Source organism: Symphalangus syndactylus, chromosome 23 (assembly GCF_028878055.3).
Source record: "Symphalangus syndactylus isolate Jambi chromosome 23, NHGRI_mSymSyn1-v2.1_pri, whole genome shotgun sequence".
In the NCBI taxonomy this organism is placed as follows: Eukaryota; Metazoa; Chordata; class Mammalia; order Primates; family Hylobatidae; genus Symphalangus; species Symphalangus syndactylus.
The window spans coordinates 40,001,127-40,015,171 of record NC_072445.2 but is presented as its reverse complement, the minus strand read 5'-3'; the positions used below and the strand labels follow the sequence as shown (position 1 = coordinate 40,015,171).

The following is a 14,045-nucleotide window of genomic DNA, read 5'->3' as shown; positions in this document are numbered from 1 at the left end:
TGATCCTCCACCTGCTGGGCTCAACCATCCTTCCGCCTCAACCTCCTGAGTAGCTGGGAGTACAGGCCCACGCCACCACACTCGGCTAATTTAACAAGGTCTCACCATGTTGCCCAGGCTGGTCTCGAACTCCTGGGCTCAAGTGATCCTCCTACTTTGGCCTCACAGAGTGCTGAGATTACAGGCGTGAGCCACAGTGCCTGGCCTGGAATATTCTATTTCTTTTTCTTTCTTTTTTTTTTTTTTTTGAGACTGAGTTTTGCTCTTATTGCCCAGGCTGGAGTGTAATGGCCCGATCTCGGCTCACCACAACCTCTGCCTCTGGGGTTCAAGCGATTCTCCTGCCTCAGCCTCCCAAGTAGCTGGGATTACAGGCATGTGCCACCATGCCCTGCTAATTTTTTTATTTTTAGTAGAGATGGGTTTCTCCATGTTGGTCAGGCTGGTCTTGAACTCCCTACCTCAGGTGATCCGCCTGTCTCAGCCTCCCAAAGTGGTGGGATTACAGGCATGAGCCACGGAGTCTGGCCTGGAATATTCTATTTATTTATTTATTTATTTATTATTTTTATTTATTTATTTATTTATTTTTTGGAGACGGAGTCTCACTCTGTCGCCCAGGTGCGATCTCGGCTCTGATCTGATCTGATCGCAGTGGTGCGATCTCGGCTCACTGCAAGCTCTGCCTCCCAGGTTCACGCCATTCTCCTGCCTCAGCCTCTCCGAGTAGCTGGGACTACAGGCGCCCGCCACCATGCCCGGCTAATTTTTTGTATTTTTTTTTTTTAGTAGAGACGGGGTTTCACCGTGGTCTCGATCTCCTGACCTTGTGATCCGCCCGCCTCGGCCTCCCAAAGTGCTGGGATTACAAGCGTTAGCCACCGCGCCCGGCTATTTTTTTTTTTTTTTTTTTGAGACAGAGTCTCGCTCTGTTGCCGGGCTGGAGTATAGTGGCACGATCTCTGCTCACCGCAGCCTCTGCCCCCTGAGTTCAAGCGATTCTCTTGCCTCAGCCTCCTGAGTAGCTGGGACTACAGGCATCTGCCACTATACCCAGCTAATTTTTGTATTTTAAGTAGAGACAGGGTTTCACCATGTTGGCCAGGATAGTCTCGATCTCTTGACCTCGTGATCCGCCTGCCTCAGCCTCCCAAAGTGCTGGGATTACAGGCGTGAGCCACAGCGTCTGGCCTTTATTTTCAGAGTTGGGGTCTTGCTCTGTAGCCCAACCTCAAACTTCTGGCTTCAATCGACCCTCCCACCTTGGCCTCCAAAAGTGTTAGGATTGTAGACATGAGCCACCATGCCTGGCCAGGCTTCTTTTACTCTCATTATGTTGTGAGATTCAACCTTGTTGCAAATCACTGGGTTTGTTCATTCCCATTGCTGTCCAGTGTTCTACTGTGTTAATATACCAGCATTTATACATTATATAGTTGTACTTCATATAGTTTTTGGTATGTATGGAATATTTCATCAAAATAATTTTAAAAATAAATAAATTACACATTAAAACTATAATAACTGCATGAAGATCTGCCTTAGGAGTTTTTGCCATTCAGAAGGATGAATCAGCCCGTTAGCCTTGTCCTTGAGTAATAATTTAATACACTCATCAGGGTTTCAGGAGAGGTCTGGGGTATGCCAGATAACCACAGGGGAAGTCATTCCAAATCATTTACGGGACACTGACTGGATACACAGTCTTGTGCTGGGTTCTGTGGAGGACCAACATGAAAACTCAAACTCAGTTTCTTCACTCATAGCTGACATTTCTTTTCTTTTCTTTTTTTTTTGAGATGAAGTCTCACACTGTCTCCCAGGCTGGAGTGCAGTAGCACGATCTCGGCTCACTGCAACCTCCGCCTCCCGGGTTCAAGCGATTCTGGTGCCTCTCAGCCTCCTAAGTAGCTGGGATTACAGGCACATGTCACCACGCCCGGCTAATTTTTGTATTTTTTGTAGAGACAGGGTTTCGCCATGTTGGCCATGCTGGTCTGGAGCTCCTGACCTCAAGTGATCCACCCAACTCATGGCTGACCTTTCTTAGGAGTGAAAGAGACCTCAGAATGTACTTGCAGACTGACAAGAGCTAGACAGGCAGGACCACTTCTCTGCATGGTTTTTTGCATGGAAAGTCTTTATTTGAGCCCCTTAGCTGATGTGGAATCAGAAGAGCAAAAAGGTCATCTTCAGAGTGGCTTGGGCTGGGTCCTTTTCTCTCCAGGATAGAAAAGTGGTGGTCACTTTTTCCCTAGTAGACATGCTGCTGGGCTTTATCGCCCCAGCATTCCCATCCCCTCCAGAGGCCCTTGTCACCCCAGACCAGCGAGTGTGGGCCTTTATCTGGACTCTGCTTCCTCCCTGGAGACACCAGGTCTTGGAGCAAGAGAACTTGGCAGGCTCTCCCCATGGCAGTCTTATTCCTCCTCCTGCTCCTATGTGGAACTCCCCAGGCTGCAGGTAAGGGGCAAGAGGTAAGGGATTCCTTAGCTATTTGCAAGGTTGGGGAGGGACTGCTTCTCTTTCTCCTAGGAGCCTGGCGAAGGCATCTGACTCAAGGAGATAGAATTACCCCAACCGACCTCCTCCGGCCTCTGACACTAGGGAAGACCCAGAGGCAACGAGGGTCCAGGTTATGCAGTTTCCTTTATAAAGTAAGAAGAATGAGTAAATGCTTCCAGAAAAGTAGAAATGAGTAGAAGAGATGTGGGCATTTGCCAACTTTCAGCCTTTTCCCTCTTGCCCTCAGACCCCCTCACTGACTCGGGGAGAGAGGAGGAAAGCCCTTACCCTCTTCTCTCCACCTGTCTTATTTTTGTAGCTGTCACTTGAGAAATGTGGTCACCAGCCAGGCCCGTGCAGGGGGACCCCAGAAGAGGAGGAAGCCAGGGTTGAAGATCAAATGGTGGGTTGTTGATCTGATGGAGGTCTTTGGCCTCATACAACCCTCTTCCCACAGACAACATGCAGGCCATCTATGTGGCCTTGGGGGAGGCAGTGGAGCTGCCATGTCCCTCACCACCTACTCTACATGGGGACGACCACCTGTCATGGTTCCGCAGCCCTGCAGCAGGCTCCTTCACCACCCTGGTAGCCCAAGTCCAAGTGGGCAGGCCAGCCCCAGACCTTGGAAAACCAGGAAGGGAATCCAGGCTCAGACTGCTGGGGAACTATTCTTTGTGGCTGGAGAGATCCAAGGAGGAAGATGCCGGGCGGTACTGGTGCGCTGTGCTAGGTCAGCGCCACAACTACCAGAACTGGAGGGTGTACGATGTCTTGGTGCTCAAAGGTGAGTGGGGGCATGCAGACCAGGGGCTACTGTGGGCCAGGAAGTCCAGGTGAAGAACTGAGGGGTCCATCTCTCCCCCACAGGATCCCAGTTATCTGCAAGGGCTGCAGATGGATCCCCCTGCAATGTCCTCCTGTGCTCTGTGGTCCCCAGCAGACGCATGGACTCTGTGACCTGGCAGGAAGGGAAGGGTCCCGTGAGGGGCCGTGTTCAGTCCTTCTGGGGCAATGAGGCTGCCCTGCTCTTAGTGTGTCCTGGGGAGGGGCTTTCTGAGCCCAGGAGCCGAAGACCAAGAATCATCCGCTGCCTCATGACTCACAACAAAGGGGTCAGCTTTAGCCTGGCAGGTAAACTGAGGGAGGAGACGGAAAGGGATGTTCTTTCACCTCAGCCTCCCAAGTAGCTGGAATTACAAGCGCCCGCCACCATGCCCAGATAATTTTTTGTACTTTTAGTAGAGACGAGATTTCACCATTTTGGCCAGGCTGGTCTCAACCTCCTGACCTCTAGTGATCTGCCTGCCTCAGTCTCCCAAAGTGCTGGGATTATAGGCATGAGCCACCGCACCTTTAAATTTTTTGTAGAGACAGGGTCTCACTATGTTGCCCAGTCTGGTCTCAAAACTACTGGCCTCAAATGATCCTCCTATCTTGGTCTCCCAAAGTGCTGGGGTTACAGGCATGAGCCACCACACCTGCTATTTTTTCTTGAAAGAAAGGGTGAATTACTATAAAGGATGTGAGGGGAAAGTGTGGTTATGGCTGGTGGTCTGCTCTGTAGTTGGTTGCCCATGTGTGAGCAGGGGGCATTGCTTATTTTTATTTTATTTTATTTTATTTTATTATTTTATTTTATTTTATAATTAGGCCAGGCGTGGTAGCTCAATCCTGTAATCCCAGCACTTTGGGAGGCCGAAGCAGGCGGATCACTTGAGGTTGGGAGTTCGAGACCAGCCTGACCAACATGGAGAAATTCTGTCTCTACTAAAAATACAAAATTAGCCGGGTATGGTGGCACATGCCGGTAACCCCAGCTACTCGGGAAGCTGAGGCAGGAGAATCACTTGAACCTGGGAGGTGGAGGGTGCAGTGAGCCAAGATCACGCCATTGCACTCCAGCCTGGGCAACAAGAGCGAAACTCTATCTCAAAAAGAAAATTGTATTTTTAGTAGAGACGGGGTTTCACCATGTTGGCCAGGATGGCCTTGTTCTCTTGACCTCATGATCTGCCTGCCTCGGTCTCCCAAAGTGTTAGGATTACAGGTGTGAGCCACCACACCTGGCCTTTTTTTTTTTTTGAGATGGAGTCTTGTTCTGTTGCCCAGGCTGGAATGCAGTGGCATGATCTTGGCTCACTGCAACCTCTGCCTCCTGGGTTCAAGTTACTGTCCCATCTCAGCCACCTGAATAGCTGGACTACAGGTGCCTGCCACCACACCCAGCTAACTTTTGTGTGTGTGGTTTTTTTTTTTTTTTTTTTTTTTTTTTGAGATGGAGTCTCTCTCTGTCGCCAGGCTGGAGTGCAGTGGCTCAATCCCGGCTCACTGCAATTCCCTGGTTCAAGTGATTCTCCTGCCTCAGCCTCTTGAGTAGCTAGGATTACAGGCATATGCCACCACATCCAGCTAATTTTTGTATTTTTAGTAGAGCCGGGGTTTCACCATGTTGGCCAGGATGGTCTCAATCTCCTGACCTCGTGATCCACCCGCCTTGGCCTCCCAAAGTGCTGGGATTACAGGTGTGAGCCACAGCGCCCGGCCTCTTTTTTGTGTTTTTAGTAGAGATGGGGTTTCACCATGTTGGTCAGGCTGGTCTTGACCTCCTGACCTCAGATGATCCACCCACCTCGGCCTCCCAAAGTGCTGGGATTACAGGTGTGAACCATTGTGCCTGGCCTCAATTTTTATATTTTTAGTAGAGATGACGTTTCATCATGTTGACCAGGCTGGTCTTGAACTCCTGACCTCAAGTGGTCTGCTCGCCTTGGCCTCCTAATGTGCTGGGATTACAGGTGTGAGCCACTGTGCCTGGCTGCCATTCTCTATTTATGGGTCAGGGTGAGAGGCCTGGAAAGGGGCAGAGTAGGGTGGAGGATATTGCGGGCAGGGAAGCTTACAAAGTCTTCTGTTGGAAGAGCCCACCAGACTGTGGAGGGGAAGCCTGTCTTTGGGGCACAGGGACAGGCCCCCTCACTGCCTCCCTCCCATCCCTCTGGTCTGGCCCTTACTACAGCCTCCATCGATGCTTCTCCTGCCCTCTGTGCCCCTTCCATGGGCTGGGACATGCCTTGGATTCTGATGCTGCTGCTCACAATGGGCCAGGGAGTTGTCATCCTGGCCCTCAGCATCGTGCTCTGGAGGCAGAGGGTCCGTGGGGCTCCAGGCAGAGGTGAGTTCCTCCCTCCCCGGGGGAAGAAGATGGCACGTGGGTGGGAGGCAAAGGGCTAGGCTCGCACCCTGTCTCTGTACCCCACCTCCTCTAGGGGAGTGGGCGAGGAACACGGCTCTAAGTTGTCTGCTGACTTCTCTTCTGTATCCCTGATGGCTCCTTCTCCCCAGATGCCTCGATTCCTCAGTTCAAACCCGAAATCCAGGTCTATGAGAACATCCATTTGGCCCGTCTTGGGTGAGGAACAGCTAGGGAACAGAGGCTTAAATGCTGTAGGGGACTGGGGATGGAGAGGAAACATGGGTTGGGTTGGGGATGGGCCCTCGTTCCTGAGGACATGAAAAGTAGAGGTATCCTTAATCTGTCTCTCTGGAAAACCCCACAGCCCACCTGCCCACAAGACCAGGTGATTTTGGTGACATCTACTGGGAAGTGTGACCTGCTGTCTCGCTGGCCATCTAGCACCTGGAAGATTCCTCGACAACCTTAGCAAGGGAGGCGGGACTAAGAGTTCGACTTCACCGTCCAGCTGGCCTCCAGCAGCCACCAAGCTGTGTATGGGGAGGGGTGGGGGACTGAAGGAAAGGAGGAGCATTATTCTGTGATGTAACCTACAAAAAGGTTTGGTCTCCTGTCTTGCAGCAGCAGTGGAGGGATAGCCCTGAGCCCATAGTACTGTGGGGTTGAGGGGAGCCTGAGGTTGCTGGTGGGGCAAGGAGGATGGGTGTGCGCAGGGAGGAGACAGGAATCTGGAGACCTGAGCAATGGTGGGGAATCCATTGCAGTGGAGCTGAAGGACAAATGGGGAAAACTGGGGAAGAGAGAGAGGGGAAGAGACTCAAGTCAGAAAGTGGAAAGAGATGGACAAAGAGAGAAAAATAGAAGCACAAAGTGGGAGGATGGAGGGACAGAGAAAATGGAAAGCCTCAACCCATCTCTAAATTAAGCCAGACCCCCACTACCCCATGTCTCATCCTCACAAAGAAGAGAGGGAACAGGCATATTTAATCAACCCCAGACTTCCTCACATGCAAGGGGAGGGAACTGAGTCAGGATAGAGATGCCTGTGCTCGGCTCCCACCCGGGGCCCCTCCTTATCCTTCCTTATCCTAGGCACACACTCTTCCCTATGGCGCTGTACCGGGGCATTCAGAGCATGTGAGCAGCTATCGCCACTCTGGCACTTCCTTCCTGCTGCCCTGGGGTCACACCCTATTTCCCGGGGGCAGAGTAGAGGGAGTGTCTACTCAGGCTGGCAGGCCCAGTGGGGGTGTGTTATTTATTGGGCTGGGGCCATGCTGGGATGTGTGTGAACCATGGGCCAGTCTGGGCTGGTGAAGCGAGGGAGGGTATCGATGCTCCCAACTTGGCCATTCCCTAGTCTCAGGCAGAAATGAGCTGAGCTCCAGCCACACCCTCACAAGCAGCTCCACTGGGTGCCCTTTTGTGTCTCTGCTCAAGCTTGGGCCTTACTGGAGAAAAGCGTTCTCAGAAGTCTCGCCTAAAGCCTTCAGGCTGCAGGGGCTTAAACTAAGCCATTGGCAAGAAAAAGGACGAAAATGACACAGATGGAGAATGAGGGCAGTGCCGTGGTCCAGGTTCCAGCTCCAGCCCAACCCACCAAGCAGCTATAGTTTGCTCTTAGAGCACACACACACATACACACACACACTGCAGTATCTGCAGTATTACTGGACTCCTAGATAGACCTTTTATTAAAGGTACTCTTCATAGTCCCCCAAGCCCTCCATCCTGAGTTTCCGACCTACCACATTAGTCTTTCCTAGCAAGACTCTCCTCCTTACCATATCTGATGCTCCTTTGATCCCCTTGACTGAGATCCACAGTGTCATCAAAATGCCTGCCTTGCCAGTGACCTGGGCTGACACGGGGCATCAGCAATGGGCATCTAGAAAAGACAAAAGACACAGAATAGGTGTTCTTTATGAGCCTGGACGCTGGGCAGTGCCTCCCCAGGCCTTGTGAGGGGTCTGCTGAGAGATCTGGGGTCTCTGTACAAAGTTAGGTTCTCGGGGTCGGGCGCGGTGGCTCACGCTTGTAAGCCCAGCACTTTGGGAGGCCGAGGCGGGCGGATCACAAGGTCAGGAGATCGAGACCACGGTGAAACCCCGTCTCTACTAAAAAAAATACAAAAAATTAGCCGGGCGTGGTGACGGGCGCCTGTAGTCCCAGCTACTCGGAGAGGCTGAGGCAGGAGAATGGCGTGAACCCGGGACACGGAGCTTGCAGTGAGCCGAGATTGCGCCACTGCACTCCAGCCTGGGCGAAAGAGCAAGACTCCGTCTCAAAAAAAAAAAAAAAAGTTAGGTTCTCGGGCATATCTCAAAGTGTCTGTGCAGGTGTTTCCAGGGCTGCGGTGATGGCGGGGGATCCTGGGTTAGGGGCTGCAGATCCACGGAAGCTAGTGGAGGAGGTGTCCTCTCCCAGTGAAGCTGGCCACAAGGAGGGGCAGGGAGGCGAGGAGGCTGGTGAGCTGCTGTGGGGAAGTGGCCGTGTTGCACAGGTCCTGCTCGCAGCAGTGGTGCCGCAGAGTGTAGGAGTGCAGCCAGTAGGTGGCATAGCCCGGCAGAGGACACTGGGCCCTTGGGAGGCAGCTTTTTCGCTCAATGATCTCACTCTGGTCTGTGGGATAAAGGAGGCATGCTGAGGGGGTGGCCACAGGAAAGGCCGGATGGATGGAGGTAGGGAGCCGCCTGGAGAAGGGCCATCGGACCAGAGTCCTACCTGAGGTGCCAATACTGATGCCACAAGCTTCATAGTCCCGACACTCGGTGGGAACAGGGTAGCAGGGTTTGGCGAAGCTGCAGGTGTAGCAGCGGAGCCTTCGCCGGGCGGGGGACATGGTGAGACCTGTTGAGGCAGCAGAGATTAGGAGAGCAGGAGAGGCAAACCCTCCCTGTGGGGCAGGCAGAGGCCAGATCCGGAGAGGGATCACAGAAAGAGGTGACACACGAAGCAGAGAGAGGAAAGCTGTGGAACAAGGGAGGAAAGCCAACAGAAGTAGAAAAAATAGCCAGGCGCAGTGGCTCACTCCTGTAATCCCAGCACTTTGGGAGGCTGAGGCAGGCTGATCATGAGGTCAGAAGATTGAGACCATCCTGGCTAACACGGTGAAACCCTGTCTCTACTAAAAATACAAAAAATTAGCCGGGCGTGGTGGCACGTGCCTCTAGTTTCAGCTACTTGGGAGGCTGAGGCAGGAGAATCTCTTGAATCTGGGTGGCTGAGGTTGCAGTGAGCCGAGATCATGCCACTGCATTCCAGCCTGGGTGACAGAATGAGACTCTGTCACAAAAAAAAAAAAAAAAAAAAAAAAAAAGGGAGACGATGCAGGAAAAGAAACAGAGACGGAGGCAAGAGGGGTACAGGGATTGAGAGACGCGCAGACGTGAACAGAAGCCACGAGAATCAGAGACCAACATAAAAAGAGTGAGACAAAAAGCCAGACCCAGCAGCAGGGAAGTGGAGGGGTCAGTGAAAAAGTTAAGTAAATGGCACCAGAGACAGATAGGAAAATAGAAATTGACATTGACCAAAGGGCACAGAAGCAAGAGGTGAAATAGGGGATAGCGGAGACAGGGGCGGGTCAAAGATGCAGCAAGGAGGAGGCAGTTATTCTCAAATGCCTTGAAAGGAAACTCTTCCTTTCTCACCTCATCAGGCTGGCCTTCCCAGTGGCTGGTCTCCCTGAAGTCCCCCACTCCCCCAGCTCTCTTCTTGGCCTCTTCCAGCACCCACACCCCTCTCCTCCCCAGCCCTCAGGTTCCTCCACATGCCCTTGTCCCCGCCCCCAGCCCTGACCACTGAAAGTTCCCCAGCCCACCCTTACCCAGTGTCCCACAGAGGAACAGGACGCAGAGGAAGATGCCAGAGGTGCCCATGGCCAGACACAGGCTCAGGAATCTGGGAGAGGTGATCTGCACCCCAAGATCCCGGGATTTGTAGAGTTGGAGCATTTGAGCAAGACAGGGAGGAACCAGTAAACAAACACACCTAGGGAGTGAATCTAGGGGGCGGAACTGTGACCAGATTCACCAGCCTGACCCAGCAGGCAGCCGGGGGCCCCCAGCCTGCCCCTGCAAGGAGTCTGCCCTTGCCTGGAGGGTCTCCTCTGCTCTCTCAGCGTGTTTTCTCTGTAACTCAGCTTCCTCTCCTGCTCCTGAGTTGTGTCTGTCGCCTTCCCTCCTACTCCTCTCCCTCCCTCCCCATGTCTCAAGCTGCTCCCTGGCTCTCTCAGCTTCTCTGTCTTTGTTTTCTCTGTCTTTCCCCCTCAGTGCTTTCATGTCTCTCAAAGTCACCCTCCTAAACAGCCCTGGCGTGGATCTGTTTGAGTGTAGAATCAACAATACCGCCACCCACCCACCCACACGCACACACAAAGCCCAGCTGTGTAAGGGCGGACCCCACCCAGCTTCAGATCCCTTTGATCCCCTCAAGCTTCAACATTCCTACCCTGTAATTATCCCTGCCAGCTTTACTACCTTGGAGGAAAGAAATAACCACGGGTAGGGCTGGAGGGCCTGCCGGATGTGCTTGCACTGGGGAGAAATCACTAGAAAGGAAGGCATGGATGGGATTTGGGGTAGGGGGGTGGTGATACAGCCTGGAAGGCTGGGGTTGAAGAGATTGGGAAGGAGGAAGGCCCATCTGGGGAATCAGAGCCAGCATGTACCAGGAGGAATAAGACTAGGAACAGAGAGTGAAGATAGGGGAGACACAGGTGCCCAGGAGAGCAGCTCTTCTCAAAAACATTGATCTCAGGACCTCTTTACACTTTTCAAAGTTACTTAAGACTCTGAAGAGCTTTTCTTTATGAGGTTATATCAATATTTACTACATTAAAAATTAAAACAGATCATTTAAAGTAGGTATTTATTGATTTATTTAAACAATAAAAATAATAAAATATTACATGCTAACAAAATACAGTTTTGTGAAAAATAACTATTCTTTCTCCACAGCACAGTGAGAAGCTGAGCATTGTTTTACATTTTTGTGAATCTAATGTCAGGCTTCGTGGGAGATGCCTGGGTTTTCCTATCTGCTTCTGCATTCAGTCTGTTGGGATATGTTGTTTTCATTGAAATCCAGTATATGAAGAAAATCTGACCTTACACAGATAGTTGCAAAAGGAAGACCCTCAAGGACCCTGTGAAAGGGTATCAGGGATCCCCAGGGTTCTTCTTGGTCCACAGACTGCTGCTGAGGATAAAGGAGTTTGAGGACTCCAGAGGATGCTGAGAGCATGCTGTGGGGCCCCTCCCTGTCCCCACTGGGGCCCTTGGTGCCTGCTGGGGGAGACTCTTTCCTCCTTTTTTATAGCCCTATAAAGCTCGAGGCAAGGGGGATATAAGGCGGGCAGAGCCGGGCTGGGGAGGGGGGTGGGCAGGAGGTAGAGGCGATCCTGACACGGGCAGACTGCGATGAAACCCCAGTTTGTTGGGATCTTTCTCAGCTCCCTGCTAGGAGCTGCCTTGGGTAAGGAGGCGGCCAGCTAGCTTCTCACACAGGCCTTCTGCCAGCCAGCTCCACCGAGGGCCCAGGTCCAGCGCCTCTTTTCTCCTGCCAGGAAACCGAATGCGGTGCTACAACTGTGGTGGAAGCTCCAGCAGTTCTTGCAAAGAGGCCGTGACCACCTGTGGCGAGGGCAGACCCCAGCCAGGCCTGGAACAGATCAAGCTACCTGGAAACCGTGAGTCCTCAGTTTCTCTCTCTTCCCGCAGCCTTTTCCTGCCTGCAGCCCCACGTCAATCCTTCTGGCTTCCAGAACCCTCCAGGCTCAGTCTGGCTCTGGGCAGATGGTGTGGCTATTAGAGGAGAGCAGTCTATACCCCTTCTGGCTCCTGGCACGGAGCTCCTGAGAGGCCCACAGTCCTTGTGCCCCCACCTCCCTACCTCCTTATTCTCCTAAAAGAATCTCATAGGCCCATTAGCTCACAAATGAAGAACTCTGGCCCTGAAAGGCCAAAGTTAAAACCAAACTTCAAATTTTCGGCATTAGTTAAGGATCAGGGAGGGGTGTGTGTGTGTGTGTGTGTACATGTTTTTAATATTTTATTTTAACATAATTTTGGATTGACAGAAAAGTTGCAGAAATACTCAACTTCTCCTAATGCTAACATCTTACATAACCATAGCACAATTATCAAAATCACAAAATAACATTGATACAATACTACTAACTAATCTACAGACTTTATTTGATTTAGCAAGATCCTACATTGCATTTAGCTCTCATGTCTTCTTAGTCTCCTCTGATCTGTGCCAGTTCTGTTTTTCTTTGTCTTTCATGACCCTGACACATTTGAAGAGCCCTGATAAATTATTTTATACCTGGAGTTTAAAAAATTACTTTTAGGGCCGGTGCAGTGACTCACACCTGTAATCCCAGCACTTTAGGAGGCCAAGGTGGGAGGACTACTTGAGCCCAGGAGTTGAGAGACCAACCTGAGCAACATAGGGAGACCCTGTCTCTACAAAAAAAAAAAAAAAAAAAAAAAAAAAAAACAGATTAAAAAATTAGTTGGGTGTGGTGGCACATGCTTGTAGTCCTAGCTACTCAGGGGGCTGAAGAGGGAGGATCGCTTGAGCCTGGGAGGTTGAAGCTACAACGAGCCATGATCATGCCACTACACTCCAGCCTGGGGAACAAAATGAGACCCTGTCTCAAAAAAAATAATGATAATAATTTTTAGGCTAGGCTTGGTGGCACACACTTGTAATCCCAGCACTTTGGGAGGCCAAGGCAGAAGAGTCGCCCGAGGTCAGGAGTTTGACAGCAGCCTGGGCAGCAAAGGGAGACCCCCATCTCTACAAAAAATGTTTTTAAAAAATTAGCCAGGCATGGTGGCACACACCTGTAATCTCAGCTTCCTGAGAGGCTGAGGCAGGAGGATTACTTGAGCCCAGGAATTCGAGGCTATAGTGAGCTATGATTGCGCCACCACACTCCAGCCTGAGTGAGAGAGCAAGATCTTTTCTCTAAAATTAAATAAAATCATTTTTAGATTAAAAAAATTACATGCTGGATGCAGTGGCTCACGCCTGTAATCCCAGCACTTTGGGAGGCCGAGGCGGGTGGATAACCTGAGGTCGGGAGTTCGAGACCAGCCTGATCAACATGGAGAAATCCCGTCTCTACTAAAAATACAAAATTAGCCGGGTATGGTGGTGCATGCCTGTAATCCCAGCTACTCGGGAATCTGAGGCAGGAGAATTGCTTGAACCCAAGAGGTGGAGGTTGCGGTGAGCCAAGATCACACCATTGCACTCCAGCTGGGCAACAAGAGTGAAACTCCGTCTCAAAAAAAAAAAAAAGAAAAGTACGTATACTTGAAATACTAAAAATTATTTTATAGAATGTCCCTTGATTTATATTTATCTGATATTTGCCATGATGAGATTGAGGTCATGCATTTTAAGCAAGAGTACTGCAGAAGTGATGTTGCATCCTTCTTGCTGCATCACATCAGGAGTTTACAAGGTCAATGCATTAACTTTGATCACTTGGTTTCAGGGAGGTGTTTTTTGAGGGGACTGAAAATCCCTTTGGGCTCCTTGAAATCACAGCTGCTCTGCCCCAGAAGGCAAGTCCTGAAGCCAGGTGTCCAACACCCCAGTTTCATTCTCTCTCTCAGCCCCAGTGACCTTGATTCGCCAACATCCAGCCTGCATCGCAGCCCATCATTGCAATCAACTGGAGACAGAGTCAGTGGGAGACGTGACTTATCCAGCCCACAGGGACTGCTACCTGGGAGACCTGTGCAACAGCGCCGTGGCAAGCCATGTGGCCCCTGCATGCATTTTGGCTGCAGCAGCCACCGCCCTGACCTGTCTATTGCCAGGACTGTGGAGCGGGTAGTGGGAGTAGGAGTAGAGAAGGGAACAAGGGAGCAAGGGAACAAGGGACATCTGAACATCTAATGTGAGAAGACAAACATCCTTCTGTGAGTCATTAAAATCTATGAACCACTCTACAGCTGACTGGAAAATTGCATCTATCTTTGGTTGATGGGAGGACCAAAAGGGTAATATGGGGCATCCAGGTTCTAGTTTGGGGGTTACCAAGCAACAGTGGGCTTAATTACAATGGTGAACTCCTTAACCAACTAAACCCCAAAGGACAATGGCTTATCTGCCTTCTGTGGCTCCTGGATCCTGTTGCTGGGTCGAATCTTCCTTAGCAATGAAATTCACTGAGTGGGGTTGCCAGGCTTTTGTGAGCCTGAGTCTGGGTTTGCTCCCCTTTCTCCCATTTGCAACTTGGCTCCCAATAGGACTATTTTGAATTGAGAAAAGAAATGTAAAAACTGTGGCAGGTAAAAACTGCTTGGTGCCCTACTTA

General features: G+C 51.1%; 3 protein-coding genes across 5 annotated transcripts; 2 read left to right on the top strand and 1 right to left on the bottom strand.

The window, feature by feature from the left end:
* Positions 1 to 2,332: 2,332 nt before the first annotated feature.
* Positions 2,333 to 6,176, top strand: LY6G6F (lymphocyte antigen 6 family member G6F). Its single transcript, XM_055263554.2, has 6 exons — positions 2,333 to 2,463; positions 2,963 to 3,292; positions 3,376 to 3,639; positions 5,525 to 5,680; positions 5,851 to 5,917; positions 6,066 to 6,176. Exons 1-6 carry the CDS (start codon positions 2,412 to 2,414, stop codon positions 6,088 to 6,090), a joined length of 894 nt encoding a protein of 297 aa, XP_055119529.1. The 5' UTR covers positions 2,333 to 2,411; the 3' UTR covers positions 6,091 to 6,176.
* Positions 6,177 to 8,102: 1,926 nt separating this feature from the next.
* On the bottom strand, positions 8,103 to 9,836 carry LOC129473242 (lymphocyte antigen 6G6e-like). Its single transcript, XM_055263558.2, has 3 exons — positions 9,531 to 9,836; positions 8,426 to 8,551; positions 8,103 to 8,323 (listed from the first exon to the last, which is right to left on the bottom strand). The coding sequence occupies exons 1-3, from the start codon at positions 9,655 to 9,657 to the stop codon at positions 8,103 to 8,105; spliced, it is 474 nt and encodes a 157-aa protein (XP_055119533.2). The 5' UTR covers positions 9,658 to 9,836.
* On the top strand, positions 8,339 to 13,677 carry LY6G6D (lymphocyte antigen 6 family member G6D). 3 transcript variants are annotated; one of them, XM_055263556.2, is made up of 3 exons: positions 8,339 to 8,382; positions 11,271 to 11,393; positions 13,339 to 13,631. In XM_055263556.2, the coding sequence occupies exons 1-3, from the start codon at positions 8,373 to 8,375 to the stop codon at positions 13,560 to 13,562; spliced, it is 357 nt and encodes a 118-aa protein (XP_055119531.2). In that variant the 5' UTR covers positions 8,339 to 8,372; the 3' UTR covers positions 13,563 to 13,631. The 3 variants fall into 3 exon arrangements, with proteins under 3 accessions (XP_055119531.2, XP_055119532.2, XP_055119530.2); XM_055263557.2 differs by lacking the exon at positions 8,339 to 8,382 and adding an exon at positions 10,755 to 10,860; XM_055263555.2 differs by lacking the exon at positions 8,339 to 8,382 and adding an exon at positions 11,041 to 11,179 and having other exon boundaries at positions 13,339 to 13,677.
* Positions 13,678 to 14,045: the final 368 nt, after the last annotated feature.

What these genes read in the sequence shown, in the direction of transcription:
- LY6G6F (XM_055263554.2), top strand. Translation starts at nt 2,412, where the DNA reads ATGGCAGTCTTATTCCTCCTCCTGCTCCTATGTGGAACTCCCCAGGCT. An exon ending in TGGAACTCCCCAGGCTGCAG is followed by an intron (nt 2,464 to 2,962) that starts GTAAGGGGCAAG and finishes CTCTTCCCACAG; the next exon opens with ACAACATGCAGGCCATCTAT. An exon ending in CCGTGGGGCTCCAGGCAGAG is followed by an intron (nt 5,681 to 5,850) that starts GTGAGTTCCTCC and finishes CCTTCTCCCCAG; the next exon opens with ATGCCTCGATTCCTCAGTTC.
- LOC129473242 (XM_055263558.2), bottom strand. Translation starts at nt 9,657, where the DNA reads ATGCTCCAACTCTACAAATCCCGGGATCTTGGGGTGCAGATCACCTCT. An exon ending in GTTCCTCTGTGGGACACTGG is followed by an intron (nt 8,552 to 9,530) that starts GTAAGGGTGGGC and finishes CTGCCTCAACAG; the next exon opens with GTCTCACCATGTCCCCCGCC. An exon ending in CATCAGTATTGGCACCTCAG is followed by an intron (nt 8,324 to 8,425) that starts GTAGGACTCTGG and finishes TTTATCCCACAG; the next exon opens with ACCAGAGTGAGATCATTGAG.
- LY6G6D (XM_055263555.2), top strand. Translation starts at nt 11,125, where the DNA reads ATGAAACCCCAGTTTGTTGGGATCTTTCTCAGCTCCCTGCTAGGAGCT. An exon ending in CCTGCTAGGAGCTGCCTTGG is followed by an intron (nt 11,180 to 11,270) that starts GTAAGGAGGCGG and finishes TTCTCCTGCCAG; the next exon opens with GAAACCGAATGCGGTGCTAC. An exon ending in GATCAAGCTACCTGGAAACC is followed by an intron (nt 11,394 to 13,338) that starts GTGAGTCCTCAG and finishes TCTCTCTCTCAG; the next exon opens with CCCCAGTGACCTTGATTCGC.